This window comes from Rhamphochromis longiceps, linkage group LG14, assembly GCF_057381845.1.
Source record: "Rhamphochromis longiceps isolate RC_006_pf linkage group LG14, R_longiceps_female_GT1.1, whole genome shotgun sequence".
NCBI lineage: Eukaryota > Metazoa > Chordata > Actinopteri > Cichliformes > Cichlidae > Rhamphochromis > Rhamphochromis longiceps.
The window spans coordinates 23,622,653-23,644,948 of NC_140570.1; the positions used below are offsets into that span (position 1 = coordinate 23,622,653).

The following is a 22,296-nucleotide window of genomic DNA, read 5'->3' on the forward strand; positions in this document are numbered from 1 at the left end:
CGGGCATTAATTGTATTGACACATAACAGCTTCGTGCTGCTTTGAAAGGGATGGGAAAATAGTTGAAAAGACACTGCAACCGATGACTATTGTTATTTTTTTGGTTCATGTCAAAGGGTCAAAGCTCTCTCCACACTCTCCACTTTGCCTCAAAGCAACAGAGGAACCCACCGAGCTTAAGAATATGTGCTCTCCATTTTAGTCCTAATGCAGGAATTAATTATGAATTAATTAACAGTACACTTAGGAGTGGCTACTTTTAAATCGCCGCATTTTATTTTTTCTCTCTCTCTCTGCAGTCAGGAATAGCATTAGTGAGAAAGCCGAGGAGAAACAAAGAGAAAGGATCGAGATATAGATGCATTGTGTTCTTATGTCTAAGACTATCTCCAGGATATGAATTAGAGAATGTGTATAGAGTTTGTTTCTCCCGGCGAGCCATTAAATATTTCATGGAGGGGGATAAATGTTGCTAGAACACCCCCACCCCCACTCCTACCAACCTGATCCACACTGCAATTAGAGGCCCATTATCCCTTTCTCAACCCTCACACTCTTTACAAACTGCGCCTCAAAAGCGGCAATAAAAAGCCCTGTGATGAGATATGACAACAGAAACGATGAGTAGTTATCTTTAGGTTTTTATAATGAAATTACATAGTTTTGCTAACCCGTGTGATTTTATAGGTCATTTCCCACCAAACATCATCAAAAAATTTTTTAAAAAAGAGTGGGAGAGCGAGAGAAAGGAAACCCTCCAGCTTCACACTATTGGGTTTCATTCATTTCATTTGATTTGACATATCATGCTTCTGTGCCTTGGCAATAAGGACACAACATTGCAGCATATTGGCAAGCTCATTTGCTTTTCATAGTGAGCGTCGTGGCCAAAAAAAGTGCCCCCTGGGATAAACACGTGTACGGGGACTGCGGGCTCGCCGCCCCAGCAGCAGGTGGCCCATTGCTGCCTAATGAACACCGCAATCTGTTACTATCGCAGCGGTGCTTTTCACCAGACAATTAGGCGACTAAGCATGTCATTATTCCAGGCCAACAAGAAGAGCCTCTTCTCTAATTTCATCTTTTCATTCCTGTTTACTCACCCACACTCCCCTCATTAACGAGAGATTTTCCAGTCCATGCTAATTGGTTTCAATAACATTCATTTTAGTTGAAAGGAAACGATTCTGTTAATTGAGGAGCGCAGAGAGAGGAGAGAGCGAGCGAGGAGGGGGAGAGGAAGAGAGAGAGAGAGATTGAGAGAGGGGAAGAAAAAAAAAAGCGAGGGTTTCTTTTCATTTTCAAGTGCGTCCATGAGATGATGCTTTTGAAAAAGCGCTCTACAGGTTCAGAGCTAATGAAATTAAGTGATGCCGGCCGTGGCAAAAAGGAAAGCCTAAATTAAAAGCAATTTATTTTCATTGAGGCATGTGGCACTGTTCGGGCACAATTAATGAGCTGAACATAGACACGGATATGGAGAGAGAGAACAAAAAAAAAGAGAGAGAGAGAGAGACAAAGATACAAAGCAATGACTGGTGGCACAGATGAGTCAAGAGAGAGCAAAGTCTAGACCTGGACAGATTAGCTGTAATGATTCCTATTATTCTATTTCTCTCTCTTTTTTTTTTCTACTTTGCTAAGTTTAAATTGGGAATGTTGGAACTGGCAATCCAAATATTTAAAACACTCTCAAATACTGTAAAGTCTAGCACAGAGAAAGTGCATTAAGAAATTACAGTTTATCTTAGTATTGATATTTTTAATAGAAAAAAATATCCATCATCATTATTATGTGAAACAGGAATCTTTTTAGTTGAAAGGAGGTGTGGTGGTGGTGGTGGTCTGTTTAGAGGCTTTTAAGTTGCTTTTGATCATAACATATATGATCATCATCAGTAGAGTGGAGCAGCTGCCAGGGAATTATTAAATGTATGCTGGCATTTTCTTTCTAACCTAAACGTGCTTAATTCATTTAAGAATTCATCATGTCAGTTAATGGTTAATTCCCTATAAATGATAGAGTTTGATTAGATCACTAAAGGCAACACAACACCCACAATATCAACATAGTTTCCACTCTTTCCCCCCCAACTCAAACATTAGTTGGAAAGCAATAGCAGTAGAATGACCTTAAAGTCAATTTGATTTTATATGTTGCTTCATATACTTTACAGTATATGTCTTTGGGGAGGAATTTGCAGTTTATACAGCATAAAATAAAGGCCAAGCATGAGGAACTCTGTAAGTAATACATAAAAAAAAGATTGCAGGGCGTCTAATCTTGCAGGCTGTGTTTTGGTAGACTGATAAATTAGTTTGTAATCCTTCTGAGTGGTTATCAAGTGACAGAGCCCAGTGTCACTGCCAATAATAGAGCCACAGTTAAGGCCATAACCTCTCAGATACGGTCAGCCAGCTCCCTAACCAGCCATTGTCCCGTTGTTTAGTGACGGCAGAGTGAGCGTGTTAATGGTCTGTCTAAACAGTCTCAGCTGGGGGCTGGCAGTAAAGAGAGGGGAGTGTAGCAACCCTCTGGTTGCGCTGCAGGCTGGAGGTGTGGCAGGCTGCAGCCTGTGGAGGCATCTAAAGACCGCTGAATGAAGGAACAGAAGGGATATGACTCAAGCTGCTCTATCATTACTGATCAATATGTTGACAAGCAGACTGAAGGGGGAGGAGGGAGCATGAGATGGAAAACAATTATACAAATTATTTTCAGGCTACTGTGCTGTCTGTTTCCTAGCTGAACCGTGAGTGTATCCGTCTCTGCCTGTGTTAAAGCCAATGAGAAACTAAACTAGTATAAAGTATGACTAAATGCCCTGCTAGTCTCCGAGGAGCTCTGAGTGCGGAGCTAGAGGGAGATCAGTGCAGTTAATTTACATAGCATTTGCATTATGTCAGGACATGAGCTACAAATAGGTATGAGTGTGTGGCTTAATTAGAAATGAGCCAGGCTTTTCAAAAACACCCTTTTGCATCATAATTGAGTCAGCTCAGTGCTGGATAAACGGCAGTGAGTGGCGGAAAGGATGCCTGTTTCTGAATGCGCTCTGAGATGACTGGTAATTATGATACACCTACTTGGGCTCAGCGCACGGTGTATTATTCTTATAAAAAAATAAAAATAAAGCAAAAACAAAAGACTTTTTTGAACACCAGCAGAAGAAACTGCTCTATAATATCTGGGTCAAAACAATTAAATATATGATAAACACTGTGAATGGTCTGAATCCGGAAGGTTGCAAGTTTATGGTTGCTTTTGTTTAGATATGTGGGATCAGACACAGTTGTTCTCAAGACTTTACTCATGCATGACAACTGCTTTCAATAGGAGGCCCCACAAGGAAGTGGAAAGTTAAAGGTTTAACAATCAGTGCAAACAAATACATAATCAGATTTCTGAAAATTTAGTTCTTCCAGAGACTGCGTGGGTTTTCTCCTGGTGCTCTTGTTTTCTCCCACGGTCCAAAGACATGCAGATTAATTAGTTATTTTAGATTGGGTATAGATGTGGTCGCAAGCATGAATGGATCATTGCATGCCTCTCTTGCAACTAGAAACCTGTCCATGGTCAATAAAGTAGAGATTTTTGGCCTTTTCTTCCATCAGAGAGTGTAAAAAAAAAAAGGTCCTCTTATGGATTTAATAACTCTTTCTCCCATAAAGATGACATTTGAGGACCTCCCTGTACCCTTAATGACGGGTTTTGGCACTTCAGTGTGTATCAATAAAAACGTGGTTTGACAACCATGAGTTTTCTGGTTTTTCTAATGGTACCTGTGTGAGCAGTGTGAAAACGTAATCATTTTGTTCTATAAGCACGCCTGAAACATGACAGAAACTGCAACATTTCAATAAAAGGTTGCTCCTAATAGGCTGTGTTTTAGGGTCAGGGAAAGATTCAGCAAATGTAGGGAAAAAATACAGATCTATAATGCAAAATCTTTTGCACACTCCTTTTGATGTTTTTCAGGCTGATTAACTCATTGCAAAACATGGACATTTCAGCACTCAAAATACATGATAATTTCCAGTTTCCCAAAAAGACATTTGATAGTGTGTCAGTATCAGATTGTGCTTGTGCAAACTGAGCTAACATGTGGTGAGCCTTGTTAGCCTTGTTGGCTAATATTGACTAGCACAGGGAGACCGTATGAACTGGATGGGCAACTTTTTGGACAGGCCAGCTTTGAAAGGATGGAATTCAGCAAGTTATCTTGTTATTCCATTAGTAAAGAACAAAAAACAAAAAACGCTTGCACACATATGCACCATGCAAGATTACAACTTCACCCATAGCCCCCTCATAGAGAAATGTGGCCATAGTTAAAGATTGCAGAAGCAAAGCAGGAGACAAACACCAGAGACATTTTCTACAGGTGCAGAAGAGGATCAATGAACTCACCAAGCACTAGCACAGTTGACTGCAAGCATACAATATCCTCAGTGTAATTTTTGAGTAGGGTCATACTCTTAAACTCGCTGCACAAGCTGATGAGCGACCTCTATAGGTACTTCCCAAAGTCTGACCAGCACAGGCACGTTTTTACATTACCAAATTTGTTAGATTAGTGTAACTCAAAGTATATTTAGAGGAAATAGTGTCAACGTAATTGGTGGTCACAAAAAGAACAATAACAATATGGTAAAAAAAGGTGGTTATGACATATTATTATTTCCAGTTGAATGCAAGCTCATCTTTAAGGATGTCAGTATGTAGATCACTGGGCAGATAGTCTATCAAGGGTTGCCATGGGTCCTTAAAACTTTTGGTGTTGCATCTTAATTTTGTACTTAGTATCTCCAGTGGAGTAACTCCAAAGATTTCTTTGTACCATTGAGTTATCGTGGGAGGTTTATCACAAATTCAGTTACAATGTATAGATTTCCTACTTAAGAAGAGTAGTTTGTTAATAAACTCAAGTTTTTTACCTTTCATTCTTTTATCTGAGGGGCAGAAGAAATTGTCCAGGATCTTTACAAACTTTTTACAATTGCACTTCTCTCTTTAGCTACATATTTCCACACTTGGAAATACAAGGGCATTCCCAAAAACAGCGAATATGCATGTGAACTGGGTTTTTGTTTGTAAACGTGCACGTTTTCTTACCGCACTTGCTAAGTGATGTGCCAAAAATGGGGATGTGATGGGGAGTGTGGTTGTTCACAGTACCTGGGGTTACCAAGGTTACCAAATTGAATCGCCCCCCTCAGACATGGCTGATCTACATAATTTGGTGGTATCATTCACAGCGTCTCATGGCTCGGGTGATGAATGGCATCCGCAGAAGATAATATTTCTGCTTGGATGTAATAAATCTTATGTAAAGTGTTCCACTGCTTATATAGAAAAGGCAGCGAGGTGGTAGAAAAACAAACACTCCTTTTTTTTTTAAAACTCTGTCTTGGTTTTTACTTTCATGCTTTTTTTCATCCCCACATGGATGAAAACATGAGGCCTTTTCCAGCCAGCCTTGTATCTCTGCTGTGTGCATAAGGGTTACCCTGTATTCCCAGTGTATATGTATGTGAAATCTCACTTAATGCTGTGCTGTGTCTCTTTGTATACAATAGATGTTTTTATTTTTTCACACTGTATAGATTCTGATAATGTTCACCTCCCCAGTGAGGTCCTCTCTCTGCTCCTTTTCTGCTGCTCCTTTACCTGTAGTATTGATCGCAGCCCCAGCAATCCCCTCAAAGGCAGCCTGCAGTGTCCTGCTATTACTAAACCAGCCCCGGGGTTGTGAACTTGTGACCGCCTGCTGCTCAGCACCACTCAGTGAGGGGGCATGATCCCCACAGGGGGCTGGGAGGCCAGGGACACTCTGAAAAGCTATTCCTGTTATTCATATGGCCCTGATCGTCATGTGTTTACCATGCATTAGCGCCCGATTAAAAGCCTAACAACAACAACAACTGAGAACAGCTTTGCGTTACATATCCAGACAGATTCATGTGATTGACACGAAAATGAGAAACAGATGTGTAGCGGTTTGTATAGATAGAGACTTCTGAACAGTTTCTCCATGTAGAACCAGGAACGTGTGAAAATTAAATGCAACCTGTGTGCGTTACTCACTTGTAGTTTAATTCTAAATACGATGTGATAACACTGCTCGGAAAATGTCTATTTATTCCAAAGGTTACTAATCACAATTGTTTACTAATTAAGTTTTTCGATCTCCTTCCACCTATTAAGCCTGTTTTTAATAAGCTGAGAGTCAGGTGTACTTGACAGTAATGAATGACTGATTTTAGCTGATCGTTATTGCTGCCCTCCTCTTGCCTGCGATGCGCCGGGTGTGTACGTGCGCACGTGCGTGTGTGTCTGCGTGTGATGCGGCTGCCTAATAAAAGGGATAATTGTTCCATCTTTGCTTGCAGACACATAAAGCAGTGTGTATTGACTGCTTGACAGGCTGTGATTCCAGTAAAGCTAATGGCTTTCTCAATTCTCCTGCTCCATCCATCAGGCCCCGAGAGCACCCCGTCATGTTTTCAATTAATGAAGAGAAAACCATAAAAAGTTAAAAGCCAGTGTGACAAAGTGGACGACAGCAAGTACACACACTCAGACAAGGGTGCACGCACACACTCAAAATTTGTAATCACCGGTATGAAATATACACACATGCAGGAGGGAAACACAGGCTTTGGGCCTGGCAAAAACAAGCTCTCACAGGTTTTTGTTTTTTTACCTTGACACACTCAAAGAAAAACAATCATATCTTTTGTTTGCTGCAGGTTTGAAGCTCTCCTGTGTCTCAGCTTCACACCTTCAGCTTGTAATCATAACGTCTCTGAATTCTGGTGTGAGGCCTGCTTAGTCTGGGTGCTGTTTTTCTTTTTTTCTTTTTTTTGCAGGAGATAAAGGGAAACTTCCGATCTGCCTGGGTGAGTGATAGTAAAGCCCTCCAATTCAGGCAGGAAATTATGGAGTAAGTGGCTCGGTGGCTGATAGTCAAATGAAGCCAGGGCGGCTGGATGCCTGCTCTAATTAACCGGCTGGCAGCGATATCAGGAATCCTACTGGCCAACCTGATGACAAGAGCAGGGTGCGCACAGGGGTACAAACAGGCACACGTCCGGAAATATCCAGGATAACGCACACATACATACACACACAATCATAAACACACATATTCACAGATGTGTACACAAGCGCTTTCTCAAAGTAAGATGCCTTTTTGGTGAATTAACAATATTGTATTAGTATTATTATTTTTTTAAAGAGATCACAAAGAATGAGGAATGAGCGTAAAATATAAATTTAGCTGAAATGGAGGCAGCAGAGGAGGCAATTTTACCATCAGCGGTGTCGTCTGCTGCCTAATGATGGCTCGTGTCTGCAAATCAGCAATCTAACAATCACACCGCATGATGCTTTACAGAATTAATTTTAAATGATTGACAGTCTTTTATATGCATATCACTAATCTCTGTTGCTTTCCGTTACCTTATTGGACAGAAATAGGGAAAGAAAATGGCTAAACTTTGTTAGTGGGACAATTAATTCAGAAGAAAAAAAGAAAAAGAAAAATCAGTGAAATTCACTGATCGTTTCGCAAATAAAAACTGAAGAGCGTTTTAGGAACATGCTGCATTGTTAAGCCTTAATTCTTTTGTGACTGCGGTGTATGAACTCACAATAGGGGCCAAAATGGGACAGTAAAAAATTGGAGAAGGCGGGAGATTTATGTCTCTTCACATGTTTCATTTGCTGGTCTAAATCACCCCGTGATGGGAAAGTAAGTTAAAAAATAAATGTCAAGAGTGTCCGCTGGGGAAATGTTTAACATGACTTCCGTATTCCTGAAGTTTCCTGGCAGTGTTTGCTCCAGATTGGCTTAAAAAACAAAACAAAAAAGCATTCATCTCCACTCCCAGTTTCACTGAAATTAATATTTACTGAGAGAGAATATTTCCTGATTTTGTGTTTGACATTCTCCTATTAAAGCCTGCGTGTGTGAGCATCTCTGACTCGCCGCTATGGGAGTTCACACCTTACCCTGCAGGCCCTTTTGTTTCCTGGCCGGTAATAGGTTCAATAAGATGAAAATTTAAAGCAGGGAAAACGAGAAGTTAACTTGGTGAGAATGACTTGATAGAAATCACATGAGCGTCTAGCGCTGCGCCTACACGCCTCTTCATTTTAACCAAACAGAGCTGAAGGTGAGAGAGCTACTGGAGGATAGATGAAGACGGCGTAATCATGCGTGGGAGTGAGATACAACCAACACTTGTCAATCATCATCAAGCACCCTTCTAGATGCTCGCGGTTTGACTTTCCTCATCATTCAGGATAACTTCCAGCTCGACACAGTCGAGGTTTCTTTTCTTTTCTTTCTTGATTTCGAGGAAGTTATTTTTCACTTTACTTGTGCATGTTGAATGTGACACGCACCTTATTTTGAGTCACAAACACACTTGCATTTTCCCTGCAATGTTTTTCAGAGAGGAGAAAAGGAGGACTGGCAGCTGAAGATAAATGCATTTTTCATTATTATAGATTCTCTCCACTTCTCCGCTGGCAGTGAGAGCAACCTCTGCTTAAACATCTCTTCTCTGCCCCTCGGCGCTTCCCCACGTTTGGATGCCGGCCAAGCAAAAAAAAAAAAAAAAAGAAAGAGAAAAAGTAATTTAAACATTACAGGAAATTAAATCTCACATTTCCAATTTTTACCCTAAAGTTTAAGTACAATGAAAATGCCACCCATGAATTATGGAATCAAGCTGAATTTCTCCTCTAAACTCTAAACGGCAAATCTAAGTGCCCTTGACAACAAGGTGGGCACTCGGAGGCTTTGCTGTTCCCATCCTCTGATGTGATGCTACAGCCAATCAGGAGCAGGAAGAGCGCGGAGAATAATACCATTTTGCTCGGCTGCGTTTCTCTACTTGAAATATGAAAGAATATCAGATGAGAGTGATCACTATCGGCTACATTTTTTAATCTGATTTGTACTTCTCTCACAGTGGGGAGAATGCTGCACGGTGACGTATAGCTTAACATATATTTTCATGGCAAACTGTTGAATCGCTCACGAAGACATCATCTGCTCAGCCCAATTTATGACAGCATCTAATATTATATTTTATATTAAGACCTTATAGCAGTGGTTCATAGTTATCCTAAAATCACCTGTTAAAACATGTCTTTGCTAGATTTCATTCTCTGAGCACAACATTACGGCAAAGATAATACATTCACTTGAAATGTCTCACACCAAGACCAAATTATATTTACTGCTAAATCACATTTCTGATGGCGCCGCGTTATTAGAAAATTGCATGTTGTGCGTTTGATTTATGTCCCAGCATATCTAGAAGAGGAAAAAAAAAAACACACACACATCCACCCTCCCACGCTCGCAGGTGAGATGAGTTCCTACAGATTGCTTTTAGTGTCATCCTCCGGGCTAAGTGTTGTATATTAAAGAGACAACGCAGTGAATTGTCACCCTGGCGCCCCACCACCTAGCAATGGGCCATCTTTAATTATGGTCCAACGGAGGTGAATGCATTAGAAAAGGCCTGACAGAGCGGCCGGTGTGTAGATTATTTTAATTTGTGCCACGCCTCTAGGTGAGCGATGCAGCCGGCCTTGACCCTCCTCTGACTGCATGGATTAATGCCTGGTAATGACTGCTGAGGCTATCATTGCAGCGGGCATCATTAATTATCCTTATTGATTGTTGCTCTCGGAGATAAAGCATTCTGCTGACTGGAAAATACCCTGCATGTGCAAGGTCAAAGTACACACAGACAAAAAAAGAGGAACTTAGGTAATGGCAATGAGACAACAACACCTACCATTTTCCAATAGACAGTAAAAAATAAATATGGTTGGTGCCCATTGCACATGTCCTGCCGTCTTCCCCCTGTCCGTTTAATAATAATAATGGATTGCATTTATATAGCGCTTTTCGGGGCCCTCAAAGCGCTTTACAATTCATTCACGCTCACATTCACACACTGGTGGAGGCAAGCTACAGTTGTAGTCACAGCTTCCCTATCGCGCCATCGGCCCCTCTGGCCATCACCAGTAGGCAAAGTGTCTTGCTCAAGGACAAAACGACCGAGACTGTCCGAGCCAGGGCTTGAACCAGCAACCTTCCGGTTACAAGACGAACTGCCAACTCTTTGAGCCACAATCGCCTCAGTTTCTCCTTCCACCTGTCTCCTCCTCTACCCCTCAAATCTGTCTCACAGTTTCCTGCAATCCAATCATTTTATCCCAACTGGGAATTTAAGAAACCCGAGCAGGTTTGGTGTACATTGTACAGAAGGAAGATAAACTTTTATATGACAGAAAAAAGTGGCGAGTATTGAGGAAGCAATAGTGAAGCAACATGCTGTGTAAGAGAGAGAAGCCAGGTGGATGATGGTGGGAATGAAAAGTCAGGGAGCAGAGGAGTCAGGCAAGCTGGCAGGCAGCTGTAGCGCTCAGGCGGATTATGTTTCTGTGGCTACCATAATGGAGGAGACAGCAGGAAGTCATGGTTTTATATTTACACTACCCTACTACATCACCCTGCCCTCAAATACACAGAAACTGGCACACACACCCATGTTACTAATATTCCACTCTGTGGAACAGTGTCAGAGCACAGGGTCAGAAATCACCTAATACACATGAAATCCACTGGTAAATTCCAATCCTGTCACCAAACAAGAACATCAACAATGATGCAAAATCCCAAACCGGATTTAATGTTTGTTTTTACATCTAAAGAAAGGGACTGGAAGCAGCTAGTCTCCTTTGGTTGGAGGAAAACAAGAAACAGCCAGTCACAGCAATATCCATATATCAGCCAAGTGACATGTTTTGTTGTCAAATCCCATAGATCCCAGATGTTAAAATGCCTGACTTCAAAACAAAACTAAGCATGTACTCTGGTCCCAGAACTGTTTTGGTCTCTATAGCTAATTGACAGCTGTTCTGGGGGGAGTTATTGTAGAAATGAACCCAATGAAATAAAGCTTAAAGTTAGGCACTATTAGGGGTGTAGCACTAATTCAAGTAACTGAACTCAACCTCTTGAGCACCGTGACCAATGACCAACGTCTGGCTAGGATGCAATCGTGGCAGGTAGAAGCAGGATTTGGTGCAGGCCAACTTTTCCTAATTTTTTTCACACACTTGATCTTCAGAGCCCAACATGTCAGGGCTATGCAGCACTAGGGACCTCAATCAGGAGCAACCACCAACTAAGACGGTCGTTTATACCCTGCTGCTGATGAGCCACTCCTAGCGCATAACATGACGAACATATTCAACATTTCCTAACATGAGATTAATCCATATAATAATTTTACACATTATAAGCTACAACAAAAACTGTCACCAATATCACACACACAAATACTGCATTTTCATAATGACATAACCCTAAAATCACCAGAGCCTGAAAACTAAAATATACATTACTGAAAAATTGTTGCTTGGACTGAATTAAAAGTGATTTAATGGTTTTTTTTTAGTTGCTACTATAGGGAGACTTAAATAAATACCCCACAGATACACTTTTATTAACAATTCTTTACAAAAGAGTGTAAAAACTTTCCAAATGCCTTAACTATTCATTTAAAGTGAGGTAAAGAGTGGGTTAATAGCAATCCTACCAGGGTTCAGATTGTCTGCTAAAGTCCAGCTGTCTGTGAGAAAATCTGACTTGAGCTGCATCCAATCCATTCAGTCCCCCAGTATGAACATAGAAGGAGAGTGCAAATTTAGGCTCATTTGAGAGTATCTGTTAACTGTTAGCCTACCACCTTCATGTGTGTACCTCAGTGTTTACGGTTGAGTGTCTCCTATTCCCGGCTCAGACAGGCAGATAGAGCAGATGGGAAGTGAGTGTGACAGAAATGTATTTTCTTTTCAAAAGCTGGTTGGAGAGGCTGCAGAGCACCTCTCTTATTCTCCCTCTTCACTGCCTTCTCCTAAGCCTGTGATTGGCATATCCTCATATGTGGATCCTGTTCTTCCTGTGACTTGCTCCTTTGTACAACTAGCCAATGTCAAACAACAAATCCATCCCAATCCCAATGTGGAAGACGAGGAGAGAGGGAACCACAGCAAAGGGGAAGAATATGCAGATGCTTGGTCATAGAGGCTGACACAGTCCTGCAAAGAAATAAATTGGTTTTTCATGTTCTTAAAGTGATATTAAATATGTATTTAAGTCAACATTGGCTTTTTTTTTGGCGGTCTTGATCCATAAATGTACTTGTCTAGGTTTCAGGAGGCAGCAGACAGTGGAGGTAGGGCAAGACGAAGGAACAGTCTATCTTTTTTTGTTAGTACCTGTTTGAAGTATATCAGAAGGAGCTTTTCAAGGTCTGGAAATTCATTACTGGACAGGAGCTTTGAAAGAGGTCTGTTGGATGTGTATGGCTTGCTGTGTATTTGTGCGTATGTGTGTGCGTGCGTGTGTATATATACGTGTGAGTGAGCGCAAACCTGCAGCCCATTGTATTCAGAGTGGAATTGCTAAGCAGTTGCCCGAGGCCATGAGAAGGCAGCTACGACCAGGTATGGCTAGCCATTACTGCAGGGCATCAGAGTCTGTGAGACTCTCTGGAGAAAAGATCATACAGACCATACACATCCATATAGATAGTGTGTGTCTATCTGGGTGTGTGGACGCTTTTGTGCGACAAAGACAGGTAAAAAAAAAATCACTGAAATCATAAAACTTATACAGTATCTGTATCACATCAGCCTTGATTGTGATCTAATTGAAATTAGCTGTTTGATTTGGATTAGGCAAACCATATGTGAATATATACGTGTGTGTGTAGGACTTCAATAGTGAGAAAAGGAATCAAACTGTACATCTGTGTACAAATCAATACATAATGAAAACCCTGCCAGGAGATCCTGATCACAGGCAAAAGGCTGAGGGTATGACTTTAACATGGAGCTGTATACAGAGGTTTACACTGATGCAAAACAATAAACTTCTGCTTATTGTTTTACTTCTCAGCTTTTTTCATTCTTGCATTGGAAGAGGAAATTCTTGGTTAAACAGACAGACTCTGAGACAGGTGTCCCAGCCACTAGAGGCCTTAGATCAGGTCTTGCATCAATCATCTAGACTGGCCTGGGAGAAAAAACTAACTATTCCTAGTGGCTTAAATACTAATGCTGCATTATACAGAGCACGGTACAGCCTTCAGATACTAACTGCAGTGTAAAATAAAGTGCAAGACAACAAGACGATGGTATTTCACCCAAGTTTTGGGTATGCAATTTAAAGTAAATATTACCTATAGAACATTTTGGATTCACACATAGGTGAATGTGATATGTATGATAAGCACACACATGCAAAACAATTTGAGGGGTGTAGGAGGGGCTGGGGTGTCGTACCATGATGCCCATCTATCTTTCTGACATCTCCTAACCCAATCCCACTGGGGCTAACTGAATTCAATCCTCAACATTAGATAAGCACATACCCCCTCCCCTCTACACATGCGTGTAAGTGTGTGCGTGCATGTGTGTGTCTGAACATATCACACGCATAGCAGCAGGCCTAGATTGTTTCTACAGTGGAGTGTTAGTGTGCAGGTCACATAGCGAGAGGGGGAATGAGGCAGAAATCAAGAGAAAAATGCCAACAGGCCCAGAAGACAAAAAGAGACCCTGGCAGAGACAGAGGGGGAGAGAGAGAGAGGCTTGACGTTGCCTTTCCGGTGGGAGTCCATCCTCTGTTTCCCCTCTCACGCTTTCTCTCTTCCCTCCTCTCGCTCCCTCATACCCACTGCCCTGTACCCCCACCCACCCCAGCCCCCTCTTGGCTGCTCTCTGCTGATTGTTTGGGTGCTTCTTGGTGCCTATCAGGCCCATCGCTCTATGTTTCCATCAAACACAGCATTTATCTTATCATTGCCTTGACAACTGCCTATTAGTCCAAAAGAGTCTGCGGGCTCTGTGTTCCCATGGCGATGACATGGTGACATTGCCTGGCAGCTCTGCACCGCCTGCTGAGACAGTGGACCATTTTCCTCTTCTCCTCTCACCCTCTGTCTTCCTCTTTGCCCATCCTTTTGCCTCCTTTTTTTCTCCTCCCCTGCTCCTCCTTTGGCAGCAGCCCCCCCAACCTGGTCCCTTGGGCTTCCAACTCTTTGAGTCTGTGTGCACGGATGCATGTGCGTGTGAAAACATGCATGTGCATGGACAACAGATGGGGAATTCAGCAGCATGAAAGTGGGCTAAAACCTCAACATAATAATAATAACAGATAAAACAGTAACCAAAATCTTCCTTTTACTTTAGTGTGAACAAGTACAAAAATGTTAATCTTTTAATGAAAAATGATAAATAGACAATTTCAGCAATATTTCTCAGGTTTATTTTCATAAATAAAAGGAGCAGTGTTTAACACCCTTTCTCCAGTTTTGTATGATAAGCCTTGGGGGTGTTTTTGTCAGTAAGAAAGCTGCAAAACTGCTTCTAATTAAGACCTTCTAATGATTTAGATTAAATTAACAGTTCAACCATTCTCATGACCTGATCTGTTGTAATGATTCTTGTCGATTGTTGTAATGAACAATGCTTCCTTGTGCAAAATACTGTAAAAAGTCCCAAAATTATGTCTGCCTCGTCTACAGTTTTCTCTTGTTCTAAAGCCATCCAGTGGATTGTTCTGGGCTGAGAGACTTTGAGACATCGGCCAGAATTCACACAACTTTTAACCATAAAGAACATTCGGCACTCACAATGATGTTAAAAACAAAGAGAGGTCTAAGTTTGCAGGCACGCAGTGACCATGCTTCCAGTTTTGACGAGCAAAATGGCCTTACAACTGCACGACCGTGTCCCGCAGTGCGTGCTATTCATGATGCTTATCATCTCTGTGGCATAATGTGTTCTTGTGTACTTAATAAGAAACACAAGTTCAACTCATAACAACCATGTTTGTCTGAACTGAAGACATGCAGAGTCAAAGTTAGCAGGAGGGGAAAAAGGGGAAAAAAGGAAAATAGATTTCTGTTTAAAAAAAAATACCAAAGACAGAAACAATGCTAATTAGATGCTAACCTAGCGAGTATTTTCCTGTTGAGCACAGAAACAAACAACTAATCAAAAGTGGTACCAGAAATGACTGGAACATATTTTGTCCTAACTAATTACTGTCTCCTTACTGTCTTCCTCTAGTCCGGTAACTGAGCTCCTAGGAGTGTTATTACGAGCAGTTCGGTTTATTGGGTTAACAGACTGAGTTAATGTGTTTTGCCATTTCCGCACACTCACCCGTTTCGTATGTTAAGCAGTAACACAGACACGTTTAGAATTTTATCCTGTGATCTGGCTTGTACTTTGCAAAAAAAGGAGAGATGAAGACACATGGTAGAGACAATACTACAATTATACTTCTTATCAGCATGTTATCCTGTGCTTGGCGATTCAGTGCATTAGCTGTGATCTGTGCTCTGTCTCTGTCCTCTCTCTTTCTGGATCTGGATGAGAGAGGAAGGGGTCTCCTGTGGCAGCTCACAGGGGCCCAGCTCTAATAATAGAGTGTAAATCTCAGTCATTACTTCTCTGACAGGACACTGTGTCATCATTGTCTGGCTCGCAACTCCACTCGAGTAGAGAGGGTTCAAGTTAGCGACTGTTTTCATTTCGAGTAGCCCCAGCTCGCTTGTAGTGTGGCAAATGGCAGAGGGCGAAGGGAATTATGAGCGAAGCACAGTCGGTACTAGATGTTTGATTCAAACGGCAACAGATTTTATGATCTTATATTGAACTTTGAATTGCTGCCTATCGATCCAGACAACTACCATGAGACAAAACGAAAAAGAAAAAAGTTTGCAATAATGAAAGATTTTCTTAGATTCAAACGTCACGTGCGGTTATCCCATCAAAACTGCAAAGCAGTGCTAGCACAGCAGCAGTTTATAAGGCCGGTTTCCATTAAAACAGCACACCAGTGGGACTGACATTCCACAGCCTGTTAAACAGGAAATCATCATTGGTCTCAGTAACAACGGACCATAAAATCACATTTCAGCATCCATTGATTTTTATTTCATAGTAAATGGCAGGTAACAAACCGTGGGGCCGCTGAGCGGTGCAGTGTAAATGTGCCTCTGATAAACAGTTACAGAAGTTCATCCACTCTGCTGAACTGCGGCTTGGTGGCAGAAAAATCAACACTAATCTGATGAGAGGTAGCAAAACAAATTCTACTGTTGTGCTCTCAACACAGATCTCAAGGAGGAGTGGGGCAGAGGAAAAATCAAGGCAAAGGAGTGTGTGTGTGTGTGTGTGGGGGGGGGGGGGTGTAGAGGAGACACACATGGGAAGAAAGAAACAGGTGAAGAAGACAAAGGAAGGAGAAGAGCTAAAAATGGGAGGCAGTGAAAATTACATAAACTAAAGGAATGGGAAGAGTAAGAAAGGAGGAGGAGAGATTAGGTTTGGAGAAAGGACATAAGGGATGCAGGGGAAGATATATGGAAGAAAAAAGGAAATGGGATTGAACAATGAAACCAAATTAGATTATTCTCTCTGAATGGATTGTTTTGCTTTTTGTCTTGAACTTTAAATGGTTCCACTGCTTAAAAAGACCATACCATTATATTTTCATGTACTAACTCAGCAACGATAAAATCAAGTCTAATGCCTTAAGTAATGACCGTTTTTGAAAAACATACCATTGAAATTCACTATAGTATGAAAATGAGTTTGCATACTCTACACTTTAAAAATTGACATTAGCTTTTAGTATTGTGGCCTTTGAGATCTACGCATATTCACATTATTCAGTGTTTAACTGCTGTTTTTCAGATTTGACTGACCCTTCAAAAGACCTCTCATCTATTCGAAAATCTGTGATCAAGATAAAACTCTAACAGATGAAAGTGTAAAATAAATTCACTCTGATGGATTACCCACTTTAGGTAGACTTTAAGCTCTTGAAAGTTGATGTTTATATTCACCCAGCATGAACTAGCATGAAAATGGAAGAGTGTGCTAAGTGCTGCAGTAATCCATTCTCACTTCCAGCCTCTCATATGGTTACGCTTGGTTAGGACTCATTAGTCTCACATTTTAACACACTAAACTCGTATACAGTGTCATATTTTAATGTGCTATGTGACAGACTTCAAAAGGTTCTTCATAGTAGATAGATGCCAAGGTATTGTAGCCAAATGTGCTCTCGTGGTGTAGTCTCTGTCGCAGGGTGCAACAGAGTGGCAGGAAACCGAGACAAGTGCTGCGAATGGAGCGGTGGTTAGCCTTGTGAAAAGAGTGTACAATAAACCATGAAATCATGCCCCAGTTACACTGGCCTAGAGACTAGTTGGCAACCACCTGCCAACCACCAGGACAAGGGAAAAATGTGTATTCCCTGGTTGGTGTTTTCAGGAAGTGCTGGCTGTCACTAGGTGAAAGAGGGTAGTGCTATCTTGTGATTCCTTTGGTGTCTAGCAGAATGCTAAAGTAGCCTGTAGTTTGTATGTAAGATGGAGACTTATCTGCAAACACTTTCTAACTACTGACTGAGCGGTAGTGAAACTTGAAAAATTGTGACACAAACTGGAAATGGAGAAGATTTTTCTTCAAAATAAAAGTTGTACACAATATTTTTCAAAATAAATGCCATATTTACATTGAGGGTAATTGGTCTAAGTTTTAGGTTTGTGTCGCACTTTCATGACTTCACGTTTTCACGTAGTTGGCAAGTTTTTGCAGATAAGTTGGAGCCTTCCATACAAACTAGAGGCAGCAGCAGCAACTGGTGTAGGACCATATACTTTTTGTGGCCGGTTTCACCTTGCAGAATAAGCTCTAGCAACACTAAATTGTGTAAAACCCCATGTGTTAAAATACATAAAATGCTGACCATGTGTCAGAATGTCAAGAGTTGGGAGAGTGTGCGAGAATATCTTGTTTTGTGTGTTGCAGTGTATGAATGCTGTAAGTAATGGGTTAAAAAAATGAAGAAAACCCTTCCTAGCATGTTCTTTTATCCCCATGTCTCCCTTTCCTCCTCTTATGTTGTTTCTTTTAGCCTCTTTTGTCTCTGTGCTCTTTTTGGGGGAAAATGCCAGATCAACAGAAACGTCACATCCAGGATAGGGGGCTTACTTTTGTATCTTCTAATTGAAGTGCCTTCCTGCCTTAGTGTCTGACGGCTGCTTTTGACAAGTGATGTGTTTTTTGAAAGTGAATCAGCTTTCTTCAGCTCTGAGTGCTATAGACAGCAGAGATCAGTGAGGGTCAAGCTGAATGTTGGTCTCTATACTGAATTTCTACTGCCTCCCGCCATTACAAGACTTGTCATTCATTTTATCATTAATCCTGCCTCCTTCTTTCAGCGGATACATTCTGCTCATGAGTCTTTCCCCCTACAGCACTTCATATTTGTTTAAAGATATTTTCAAATAACTAATGAACCAAAGGACCAAAGTGTCATGTCAAAGGAGCTGTTTGTGGTGGCTAGACCCCCCAAAATGCTATCATAAGACTCAAGTCTCCGCAACTCTTTTGATGTTTACTGATTTGGTTTGACCTCACAGATGTTGTTGTTCTTCAGTATCACAGTTTGTCGTTATACATTGAATAAACCTCCGGTACGCAACCAGCTCTGTACCAAACTGTAGATACAAAAAATGAGTTACTAAAAACCCCAGAGCTATAGGGGAAAGGAATACTGGACCTATGTTTATTGGGTGGATTGGATGGTGGAAAATGAAGGCTGAACCAACATCACAGACATTACCGTGACACTTGGATGTCCTCATTAAGAGTTTCTAGCAAGAGAAAATTTGTGTTTAAGAATTGCTTACAAAAAAGTTTCTGGATAAAAAAAAAACAAGAAGAAAAAAAACTTCACCTCAGTGACATTGCAAAGTTGCAACCTCATGCATTTGAGTGCACCCTTAATCCTACTGAACTAGTTGAATTCTAATACAAACAACAGCATTCCTGAGTTATGATGCTGACATCGCAGACAGACAGGCGACAATTCTAAGAGCCCAATATGCTAAATTCACTAGGCGCAGACAAAATGAAATTTAGATGTACAAAACTGTACGCAGGTTAAAAGTGCTCCTTGTTTTGTTTTTTGTTTTTTTATTTAAATAAAAACAGGCTCTGGTAATACTAGTCTGCGTACACGGAGAAGATGTTGCGTGGACATCTGTTCAAAACCAGGTACTAATCATTTTTTATTTAGTCTCCCTTTTTGAGCAGGAAAATAAATAAAAAAAACTTTAATGTAAAAAAATTAAATTCTTTTAGTTCTTTTTCACACAACTGAAAAAATAGACAATGTTTTTTGCAGATAGGAAAAGGCAAGCAACAAGCCAGCAGTACTTTCCACTGATCCTGATCAGCTGATCCACAGGAACATGTATCCCTAATTCTGTAATAATGATATAATGGGAAAATACACGTGTCTAACTTTTTAGGCACATATTGGATAATTTCTCATAATTTAAAAATACCACAGTACCATGGCGAAATGACAATAAGTCATAAGTCCATTTTATGTCAAATATTCAGCATTTTTTCACTTCACGTCTTGTGGTTGTGGCGGTGCAGGACAGAGCTCATCCATACCCTGCAGTACGGTGTACATTTTAGGACATCGTCAGGTATCAGAAAAAAAATTGTCAGGTGTCAGAAAAAAAATTGTCAGGTGTCAGTTGTCAAAAAAAAAAAGTCAGGTATCAGACAAAAAATTGTCAGGTGTCAGTTGTCAAAAAAAAAAAAGTCAGGTATCAGAAAAAAAATTGTCAGGTGTCAGAAAAAAAGTTGTCAGGTGTCAGAAAAAAAAATTGTCAGGTGTCAGTTGTCAAAAAAAAAAAAAGTCAGGTATCAGACAAAAAATTGTCAGGTGTCAGTTGTCAAAAAAAAAAAAAAGTCAGGTATCAGAAAAAAAGTTGTCAGGTGTCAGAAAAAAAGTTGTCAGGTGTCAGAAAAAAAATTGTCAGGTGTCAGTTGTCAAAAAAAAAAAAGTCAGGTATCAGACAAAAAATTGTCAGGTGTCAGTTGTCAAAAAAAAAAAAGTCAGGTATCAGACAAAAAATTGTCAGGTGTCAGTTGTCAAAAAAAAAAAAAAGTCAGGTATCAGAAAAAAAGTTGTCAGGTGTCAGAAAAAAAGTTGTCAGGTGTCAGAAAAAAAGTTGTCAGGTGTCAGAAAAAAAAATTGTCAGGTGTCAGAAAAAAAGTTGTCAGGTGTCAGAAAAAAAAATTGTCAGGTGTCAGTTGTCAAAAAAAAAAAAAGTCAGGTATCAGACAAAAAATTGTCAGGTGTCAGTTGTCAAAAAAAAAAAAAAAGTCAGGTATCAGAAAAAAAGTTGTCAGGTGTCAGAAAAAAAGTTGTCAGGTGTCAGAAAAAAAATTGTCAGGTGTCAGAAAAAAAGTTGTCAGGTGTCAGAAAAAAAGTTGTCAGGTGTCAGAAAAAAAATTGTCAGGTGTCAGAAAAAAAGTTGTCAGGTGTCAGAAAAAAAAAGTCAGGTATCAGAAAAAAAGTTGTCAGGTGTCAGAAAAAAAGTTGTCAGGTGTCAGAAAAAAAGTTGTCAGGTGTCAGAACACAAGGTACCAGAGAGAAAATCTTCCTGCAGGTGGCGCTGTTGTCATGTCCCACCCGAATTGATTTCCAAATATGTCATCAACGTGTGACCGTGGGAGAGCGTAAGGTCATTGACCTCACCGGAGTTTTACCGTGGTTCAGGCTCCTAACGACACAAGGTAAGTTTAACTTTTTCTCCCTTTTGTTCATATTTTTGCCACAGTTGTGTTATATTAAGTTGCAGTTATGTTGTGAAAGTTACATATCAGAGACGGAAAGCCAGTTTTGTACGAAACCAAATCAGTACTATTTTTGTCTGGCTAATTCATTCTAGCTAGCGACAGTGGTGAAACGTGATTCAAATTTAAACTGTTCAGTAATTGTTTTGTATACAGTTCAGCAAATGGACAAGCTGAAAGCTTACGAGCAGTTGCATTTGAATACTAATCCTATTTGAAGTAATACATTTCCAGTGGTAGACATGTTAGATTGTCACACCTGGCTATGCATTGTTTTATTAATATTATATATTGTCTTGATAGCTTGAAGGGGATGATGCCGGTTTCATATCACTGGACTTATCCATGGCAGTAGAGTACATCCATGCACAGAGAATCATTCACCAGGATATAAAGCCAGCAAATGTCATGGTAAGCCATATTGTATTTTTCTTTTTCTCCACTTTGTTTTTGAAGATCAAAATAAAAATAGTATATTATTTATTTAACTTTATTCTCTTCAGTCTATTAAACACTACATTTGAACAATGAGAAACTTTTCTGGCATATTCATATAAAGGATTTTTTTTTTAAAGTAAGAAGCCTTACATTGTTTCTTTAATAGTCCAATTTTTCTTTAATATGTTGGTTCTTGCACACCTACAAAATTCCCAAACATGTTGTAAGTTTAGGCTTTACAAACTGAAAGTTTCTATTATTTTATTAGTCTGTACCACTTGCTTAAGTGGAATCGGGATTAAAAAATGCACAGGACTATAAAACCGGGTTGGATCATTAACCAATCTGTTAATTTTAATGTTGGGTATAATAAACAATCTCAGAATAAATCTGCAGTGATTGGGTGATCTGGGTGCTAAAAGCTTTGAGGGTTTTTTTTTTTCCCCAATTATGAGCTGTGGTCTTTGGAATGACATTTTTGATAACATTTGTGAAATTTTAGACAACCTGGTAAGTTCTCATATGTATACCTTATAGGTTCACCACCCTTCTAAGAAGGCAGTCCTGACAGACTGGGGCATGGCAAACATAAGAGACACTGTGATGCTTCGTCAAGGGAGTAAGTTCACTGCCCAGGCTACTGGTCCAGCTGGTGGCACATATCTTTACATGGCCCCTGAATGCATACTCATGTTTGAAGAGGCCTCGTTCCAGACAGACATGTGGTCCCTCGGAGCCACATATCTGGAGATCCTGACGGGTTCCACTCCGTGGATGGTTAAAAAACAAAGAGAACTGGCTGCACTAATGGCCACCAAAACCCCACCACATGCCCTATCACATCTCAGTGACAAAAACAGTTTTCTTGGTGGTTTGGTGAGCTATGACCCAGACTCAAGGCCTTCCGCATCTGATGTTGTTAAGTTTCTCAAGTCAGGCCTTGATCTTACGAGCCGATATGGCTACAAGTGGTAATGTTGCTACAGTCTGCAGTTCAAAAGTTTTTCAATGTGAATTATGTTCTACATTATTGTTAACAAAAGTTGTGGTAAATGAAACACTGAATCATTATG

General features: G+C 40.5%; 1 protein-coding gene across 1 annotated transcript; it reads left to right on the forward strand.

Moving 5' to 3' along the window:
* The first annotated feature begins 3,528 nt into the window (after positions 1-3,528).
* Positions 3,529-22,204, forward strand: LOC146654068 (uncharacterized). Its single transcript, XM_085429283.1, has 4 exons — positions 3,529-3,585; positions 6,874-6,903; positions 21,089-21,196; positions 21,761-22,204. The coding sequence occupies exons 1-4, from the start codon at positions 3,529-3,531 to the stop codon at positions 22,196-22,198; spliced, it is 633 nt and encodes a 210-aa protein (XP_085285409.1). The 3' UTR covers positions 22,199-22,204.
* Positions 22,205-22,296: the final 92 nt, after the last annotated feature.